The sequence below is a fragment of the Delphinapterus leucas genome, chromosome 10, assembly GCF_059928025.1.
Source record: "Delphinapterus leucas isolate spDelLeu-1000000601 "Yukka" chromosome 10, BTC_Dleu_Yukka2, whole genome shotgun sequence".
Taxonomy (NCBI): Eukaryota; Metazoa; Chordata; class Mammalia; order Artiodactyla; family Monodontidae; genus Delphinapterus; species Delphinapterus leucas.
Window position 1 is genome coordinate 87,180,820 of NC_143138.1, and position 9,207 is coordinate 87,190,026.

The following is a 9,207-nucleotide window of genomic DNA, read 5'->3' on the forward strand; positions in this document are numbered from 1 at the left end:
TCGGCCAACTTGGGCCAAATATTGGGCCAAATCTGGCCCATTTTTGTAAGACATGTGGGGTAAGAATGGTTTCTTAAATAGTTGGGAAAAAAATGAACAGAAGAATATTTCGTAACACAGGAAAGTTTTATGAAATTCAGATTTCTCTGTTCATATAGTCTTATCGGGACACAGCAACAACTGTTCATGTTATGTATTGTCTGTGGCCACCGATATGCTACAAAGGCAAAGATGAGTAGCTGTGACAGACTGTACGGCCCACAGAGTCTGAAATATTTATTATCTAGCCCTTTACAGAAAAAATTTGCCAACCCCTGACAGAAGGCATGTAGATTTTATTAGAGGGTTTTTTCCTTGGGGATCTGGGAACCCTCATGATTCCTGAAAAGGATTTGGCAGGAGTGAGGTGAGGGTGAATCCTGCAACATAGTAATGCATTTTTGCACGTATGAAAGTATGCATTTTGCTAAGGAGAATCCCAGAGAATTCCAATTCTGGAATCCCCAGAATTGTCTTCTGTGGAGGGAAAGAATTTCACGTGCCAATAAACTAACACCTCTTTCTTCTCCTGGGATTCCTGCTGTTGTTTCTCAAAAGCCAGGTGATTTAATTACACAGAAAATTTGTTCTGTACTTAGTGATATCACATTTAGATATTCAAACACTGACTCCAGGTGCAAATCCATTCAGGAGTACAAATGGAAGGTAAATAAGAATGCAGCAGACGTGGACATCAGAGCCATGCCCCAGGTTGTTCTGTACTCTGTCAGCCCTGGCCTGGGATTGAGCAACTATGGTTCTAGAATTACAATCGGTCTTGTTTGTTTTCTGGGTGGATCAGAAAGAGGGCCAAATAACTGTTTCATAAATGATTCTGCTTAATACACTCACTGATTTTCCTCAGTTGGGACTAAAAAGACAATTTTTGTTCATGCATTTCAATCAGGACGATCAGTAACCCCATCCTGAAATTCAAGTAAATATAAGACAGGCTTCATCATAAAAGACCTATTTCTCCACTTGCCACTGTGCACCCCAGTGCAGTGGAGTCAGGGCTTGGCTTTGGGCATCGACAGACCTGGGTTCAGGTCCCAATTTTGCCCCTTTCTGGTGATTAGTCATTAACTCTGTGCTCTTGACTTACTGAGCCTCAGTTTCCTCATCTGTGAAATGGGGATAATAATATTATCTACTTCATAAAACGTGTTGTGAGAATTCAACAAAATGATTGTTTTTACACTTTTAGTACAGCACCCGACATAGAGTTGTTCTCAATAATTAGAAGTTTCACACTCTTTTCTTTTCTTATCTTGTCCACATTTTCTCACTTGCTCTCTCTCTTCCCCTCTATAAATATTTTTCCTCTCTCTCTCTTTTGCTGTATGTCTCTTTCTTCCTTCATCTCTCTCTGAAAATATTCCTCCTGTCCCTCCCTCTTCCTTCTCTTCCCTCCCCTTCTCTCTCTCTCTCTCTCCCTCTCACACACACACACAAACACACATACTCACATACCCTAACTCTGTGTGTATGTTTGTGTGAAGGGTAAGTGTGATCTCCCCCCATCATGACCCAAGGAAAATTATATATGAGGCAGACATTCTGCCAGTAATTCTTTCAACAATCATCTCTGAAGAGCCTATTTTATGCAGGAACAATTCTAGGTTCTGGGAACTCAGAAGTCAACAAGACTGACAAAGCCCGCTCCTCATGAAACGTATATTTTGGGTGAGGAAGCCAGACAGTACTCACATAAACGAAGAAATCAATAAAACTCTTATCAGATAGTGGAAGGTTAAAGCAGGGTGCTGGGCATCCAGGATGGGCAGCCAGGATGGAGAGGAAGGTTCACGAGCTCGGGTCCTCAGGGAGGCTTCTGCCAGCCTGAGCCTTGATCCCTGGGACAATCTGGGGAGAGATCCCGCCAAGTAGAAGAAATAACCTGGGAAAAGTCCCTGAGTCAGGAGTAAGTTTGTGTGCCCACCGACAGGGAAGAGGCCACAGTAACCAGAATGAACAGAAAAAGGAAGCGAGGAGGAGATGAGCAGGGAGAGTTCCGGGTCACATTGAACCTTTGGGGACAGGAGAGGGGTTGGAATCTTACTCTAATTGCAGCGCGAAGCCCCTGCAGGAAAACGACGTGCTCTGATTTATGCTTTAAAAATATCTCCGTGGTAACTTGGTGCAGGGGGTGCAAGAGTGAAAACAAAAAGGCTACCTATGAGACTTACTGCAGCCTTCCAGGTGAGAGATGGGGCTGGCGTGCACTTGGGTGGTGTCGGGAAGATGAGAGGCCGGACTCGGGATGTGCTGTAGAGGTAGAGTTTACGGTACTTGCTGTTGCACTAGGTGAAGGATGTGGGGGAAAGAGAGGAATCAAGCAGGGCTCCACAGTTTTGACCTATTCTGTTCCTGTCACTGGGGATACAGTGATGAAAAGGAGTTTATCAATGGTCTAAATTGTGCTGTGAAAGAAAAAGTGTTCCAAGCATGGTCTCGGACAGAACCCTTTTTTTGCATTACATAATGTGTAATCTCCTTCTGGGAAGAAATTCACATTTCTGATAAACAGGCTTAAGCAATATTTCTGATGAACTTTAAGGGATTAAGACTTGTTCTAGGAAACTAGACACCCACCCACTCTGCTGTCAGGCAATAGTATCTGACTTTTCATCATTCTTATTTCCCTTTTGCTTTTTTCTCTAGTCTTTTTGTTTAGAATGTCCTTGCCAACAGTGAATCTTTGACTTGACCTACTAGAGGCCTTTTCCCTTTCGACAAGACTGTAGTAAAACTTTGACTCTTGTTCATAATTAGGTGGTCTGAAAGATTTATTTTGGGAAATACAGACACATTCCATAGGAAAACAAGATAATTTCTTTTTAAAGTCCAATATTAACTGGGAAAAAACCGACAACCAATATTTGGTACCTGAATTACTAAAATAAAGTTCACTGATGATACATTTCACTAGTAGTTGTTAAACTCTGAACTTCATGAGATGACCATAGTTCCTTCGTTAAGATTGCTACAAAGGCAAGATATATGAACAATTCAGTGTTGGTTTTTTTTTTCTTTTTTTGCGGTACGCGGCCCTCTCACCGCTGTGGCCTCTCCCGTTGTGGAGCACAGGCTCCGGACGCGCAGGCTCAGCGGCCATGGCTCACGGTCCCAGCCGCTCCGCGGCATGTGGGATCTTCCCGGACCGGGGCATGAACCCGTGTCCCCTGCATCGGCAGGTGGACTCTCAACCACTGCGCCACCAGGGAAGCCCCAATTCAGTGTTTTATTGTAGTAGATTTCAAGTATCTACTTGAGTCCTTTTAAAAAATTTTATTGAAGTATAGTTGATTTACAGTGTTGTGTTAATTTCTTCTGTACACCAGAGTAATTCAGTTATACATATATGTATTCTTTTTCATGTTCTTTTCCATTATGGGGTTTGTCACAGGATATTGAACATAGTTTCCCGCGCTATACAGTAGGACCTTGTTGTTTATACTTGAGTCATGCTTCTACTCAGCAAGAGCATGCTATAGAATATCCTGTCCTGGGAAATATACTTCACTCAGATTTTAAGAGCTTTTAAAACCCAAATAAGTCATCTTTTTTTTTTTTTTTTTTTTTTTTTTAAGAGGTAAAGAAACAGGCCCTAAAAGGGTAAGTGATTGCCTGGGGTTGCACAGGACTGAATCAGGATTTGAACCTCGGTTCTCGGAGGTCCCTTCCTCTGTATCTAAAAACGTACCAAGCTGTGCCTGCATGTTTATAGTAATTCCCTGTGTCATTTCTCAGGAAGTTATTTGCGTTTTAAATGGCATTTCAGTAACTAAAATACACTTTTCTTTTTTTTTATTTTTAACTCATCTTTCAGTTTCCCTTTCAAGACAATCTCTTTCAATCCATGTATTACCCTCTTCAGCTGAAGTTTTTGGAGACTGTGCACACTTTATGTGGACGAATCCCACAAGTTTTTCTGAAGCAAATTGAGAAAACCATGAAAAGGGCTTATGAGAAACATGTCATCATCCATGTTGGCCCGAACCAGAGGCGCTGAGTATTTCCTGTTGTCGCAAGTCAATTAGGCATCTCATGAACGAGGATCTCTTTTATGTGAATATTTCATGGTGCTCTGTGACAACTAAGTTTAAAAAGACTTGTTAAATGTTGCTAAATCAGTTGCCCCTAAATGGAAATATGCTTTAATTTTTTTCTAAAGTGCTATTTATCTCTCTGTTTTTTTAAAAAAATGATATTTTTGCTCACTTAACATTGTTGAAGTAGGTTGAGCTAGCTGTGAAAAGGAACTCTTGTGAGCCCTCTGATTCCCAAGTGTCTGAGGCAATGTCAGTGGCACCTGATGTGCCACATTTTATCCACTTCTCTTGAGACTCTCTCTATGCAATGGGTTCGCCCCACCCCTTGTTATAAAAGTAATACATGCTGGTTGTAAAACAAATTTTTAAAACTTATAGAGAATATATAGGTCATTGGACCAAAATCAAGATGAGATTAGCCATAATCCTATTAACCAGGTAAAAAGATTTTTATTTTAGTGTAGTCCCTTCTAGCCTTTTTTCCCCTACTTTTATATTTACTTGCGGTTGTCTTTTCCACCGTATAAACATGTATCTAAAACAGGTAGTCTAAGTGAAAGTGGGACCCTATGCTGAGATTTTTACGTAGGAGGCTAAAAATTTAGACAAAAGGATGATGCCTGCAACGCTTTATTTAAGACACGTCTGGGACAGAGATCAGGGTTAGGAGACCGACCACCTGAGACGAGATTAAGGGAGCACAAGCCCTGCTCACACCCTAATCTTGTCAGAGGTCCCACCTCACCATTGTTATAAAACCCCTCATCAAATCCTCTGGGGTGGGGACACATAGTTTTTCAAGGTAGGAGTCTGCTGTATCCCCCTTTGCCTGGCAAAGCAATAAAGCTATCCTTTTCTACTTCAAAAAAATACATCGGGGAGAAGCATTCGGATTTTAGCTAATTGGGCAGTGATAAAGGATGAAGCATATCTGGGGCTGTTTTTTAAGAAAAATTGTTCAGATTTTTCCAAATCGTAAGACATGTCTATGCAGCCACAGCTTCTGAAAGGAAATTCAGTAATTGTGTTAAACCTAAGCGGTCTATTTAGCAGAGATGTGATTTTGTGCTGACCCAGAGACAAAAGCATTTTATCTCTTACTTTAGTAGGTGTGGCCTTCTCTCTTTAAACTCTTGGGCAATAGGTGGAAATTAAAGGCCGACTTGGAACGTAATGTGTACAAATAAATAGTTCAGTGGATTCCACTGGCCAGAAAATTCATCTTCCCACCAGCCTTAGAAAGGTCTCTCAAATTTTTTTTTTCTTCTCTAGGGTATTCTGGCTGTTAGCCAAGGTGTGTCTTATCACCTAGCTACAGTAGAGGAAGTTCGGTATTCTTTCCCCAAAGGAATCAAAGTTAATCCCTAGTTGCTCCTGTAGCTGCTATTAGCATAAGGGCATTTTGCATAATGCTTTATTTATCTCAAAAAACGTGTGCATAAATGATCTCCTTGATGTTTGCAACAACTTAGTGAACTTAGTAGGGGCCTGTATCATCTCCGCTGGGCAAATAAGGAAACTGTAATACAAAGAAACAAATATATTCCATATAATTACTGTTCTGTAAGACACACAGATGTGTATAAGATACATCCCGTTTCACAGAGAAATTTTTGAAAACAAAAATATTAAATATTTTTCATCATATATAGACAGTGATCTGAAAGTATAAAATGAAAATTTTTGTTTTGGTAATGCAAATACGGTATCCGATATATTGGAATCCAGTAGGATATCATAGGTTCTATAACAGCAGAAAAGGTCTTACCCTGAAAAAAATATATGCAAGTCTCAGCACTACCGAAGAATATATAGGTATCAGTCAATATTAGTATGCAGCACCATTATGGTAGTAACAAATTTAAATCTAAAATGGTTGAGTAATAACCCATACTTTCCTTTTGATAAGTTGGGTGACCTGTGGTTTGCTATTTTTGTTAAGGGAAATTACCATTATGATGTGAAAATCTTATCTTTGCTGTTGTATTTTATGTTTCCTCATTTTACCACTGAAGGTGACATCATTCATTATTTGATTTCTAAAGCATGTGGGGGGAATTTCGGGATTGTGTTTTGGACGGGGAAAATGCATTCTGTATCCCACAAATAGGATTTTGGTGAAAGAGCCAGGATGTGGAGATGATTCCCTGACTTCCATTCCAGTTTTCTTTCTACTTGTTCAGCACAGTCAGCGAACCCCACAGATGTCACTCAGATTTGCTGGTGGCTCACAGAGCTAAAGAAATTCCTTTCCTCCTTTGGCAAGTCCCACAAAAAATCTGCAGATAAAGACATGGCATACAGCAATTCCTTTTCTTTTATGAGAGTCAGGTTTACCCACAACTCTCAATTGTGGGTTCTAGTCTGAAGATGCACAATAGGATTTCCAGCAAAGGTCAGCGATAGAACTCTAGAACATTCTAGAATGATACATTATGAGACTGTGAAGCCTTAGAATTTGGTGTGGTTTTCTGCCTGGGAATTCCTTTGCTGTATCCTGAAATGTTAGGTGAGTTCGGTGGAGAATTTAGAAAAACTCTGATCTTCTAATCCCCATGCCAAAAAGTGCTAATTATTTCTTATAGTTAGGATGTTGCCATGAGGCAGTATTTTCTCTGCCTGTGATAATTTCCAGAAAACTACGACATTAACACCTTTGAAATATGATAACCACAATTTTAATTCAGTGGACTCCTGAAACATGCAGTCTGTTGTCTGAAGTTTGCCAAAGGTTACATTGCCCCCTATGGCACATCGAATCTGTGGGACGACCATGAGACGGGGTCTCTTCTGTCCTCCTATCTTCTCCTGTCCTCTCCTTGTTTCCTTTAAAATTCTGTTTAAGGTATGACTACAGAGTTCCACTGGAGAATGAAAGAACACTTTCTAATAGCAAAGTGTAGGTTTTTTTTTTTCGGTACGCAGGCCTCTCACTGTTGTGGCCTCTCCCGTTGCGGAGCACAGGCTCCGGAAGCGCAGGCTCAGCGGCCATGGCTCACGGGCCCAGCCGCTCCGCGGCATGTGGGATCTTCCCGGACCGGAGCACGAACCCGTGTCCCCTGCATCGGCAGGCGGACTCCCAACCACTGCGCCACCAGGGAAGCCCGAAGTGTAGTATTTTTGTGTGCATGGATATTAGAACTTTCAATAGCAGGGTCACTAGAAATGCTGACCATATTTTTCTTGCTGAGTTTTTCTTTTCCCAATATAAATCTCTGAAATTGTGACTTACATCAGAAATTCCAGTATTTGAAAAATTAACTGGCTAGAAAATCTAAGTTTTCTTTCAACTTCCAAGACAATTTAGCATTTAGGATATATCGCTCCAAGCTTAACTATTTATTTGAAACGTCTATTCCATATTCAGTGTTTCCACTGCAAATTGTTGTGACTTTTACTGAATTTATTATTGAAATGGATATTTATACAGACTTATAGAAGTTTGGGAGTATTTATTTCATTGCAGTTATGGTGTTTATAAAACAAGCAAACTGTACAAAACCTTACTCACAATCACAAAATAGTGATCCAATAATGGAATAATCACTCCAACCCACCCTGAAGATGCCGCAACATACGTACAGATTTAGGGTTATGTATAAATATTGCCTGATACTTATACAAAAAAGATAAATCGCATGTATTGGATAAACCAAAATGAATATGATTTCATGACCGAATTCAGAAATATGTTGAATTCAGAAATATGTTGAATGCCATGAGAGTACAAATCATTATATCCTCATTTATTAGTATGGTAAGCAAGCTTTTTTATGTCTTTCTGTTTCTCTCCTACTTTTTCATCTTCCTCTTTTTCATTTTTTCCTTTCCCTTCCTGTCTTTGATGTTAGCTTCTCAGTGGTACCAAGATGCTTGGCATTAGTGGCAGAGCCAGAGCACTTGGGGATTCCTGTGCAGGCAGAACTAACTTCTAATCCTAAAATCAGATCTTTATGATGAGAATTTTCCAAAAATTAAAAAAAAAATTTACACAATACGTACAGACACACACACACACACACACACACACACACACACACCCTCAAATGTTTTTTAAAGAAAGACCCAGCATCTATTGTGCTCTGTGAATTGAAGAATCATAGATGGTGACACCTTAGGTGATATCCTTTCACAATTGCCATGCTGGCATTTAAAAAGCTGATGAGATTTCTCTGGCAAACAGAGAAATTTTCACAGGTCAGAACTGGAACTATTCTCTTGTGTCTTCAAGATAAAGCACTTTGTTTTTATCACCATATGCATGAACATATAAGAATCAGGTGCAATTTCTGCTTCAGCAGTTTTCCATGTTTGTGTTGCCACTGAAAAGTGCACCAATTGTTTATAGCTCCCAAGGAGAACCTGAATGCATTTTTTATGTTGGAAAACTTATTTTTTAGTGATTTTTCTTTGGGACGAAATGAGCATATGAAAGAACACTCCAAAGAAAAGGAATTATTACAGCAAATTAAAAGGAACATAAGTATTATGATTTAATTACTATCTTGTCTTTATAAATGCCATCTCCTGTGTTACTTTTTTTTAATTAAAAGCTCTTTAAAAAGTCTTGTCTTTTGGTGTTATTTTGGAAGTGTGTTACTTTTCTTTTGGAAGATTTCAAGTTTAAGATTTTATAATATGAGATAGTAATATTTAATTTAAAATATTACTTAATAATATTTTTACTTTAATTTAAAATATTACTTAATAAGTAATATTTAAGTCCTTCCAGCTATTAAAGAGATATTTGGTTTAGCAAGTAGTTTAGCCTGTTTTAAAAAAAAATCATTAAAAATCTTCTTTGTTTATAAAATACCACACTATAAATTATGTTATTTGGTTGTAAAGGTGTCTGGTGTTTGAGATACAATGAAGAAAATTTGGAAAATGTGAAATTAGTTCTTGCGTTCTTATATTTTATTTAGCAAAATTGAACCTGACTTGTTAGCTACTAACATAATCAAAAATAACATACCAAGGGTTTTGAGTCTACGTAAAGGTTTTTTCCCCCCAATACCTAGACTCTTAAAAATCAGCACAAGGTATTCTGTTCATCTACTGAGTTTCCTCCTCATATTTTAAAACTTTTTAAAATGCTAAGGTACTTGGATAT

General features: G+C 39.0%; 1 protein-coding gene across 1 annotated transcript in view; it reads left to right on the forward strand.

Annotated features, from left to right (window-relative positions):
* The window catches only part of GXYLT2 (glucoside xylosyltransferase 2), an 84,325-nt gene extending 75,451 nt beyond the window's left edge, over window positions 1-8,874 (forward strand). Inside the window, exon 7 of the mRNA XM_022572549.2 lies at window positions 3,872-8,874. Within this exon, the coding sequence (XP_022428257.1) occupies window positions 3,872-4,054 (183 nt within the window). The 3' untranslated portion in view covers window positions 4,055-8,874. The remainder of the gene's footprint in view (window positions 1-3,871) is intronic.
* Window positions 8,875-9,207: the final 333 nt, after the last annotated feature.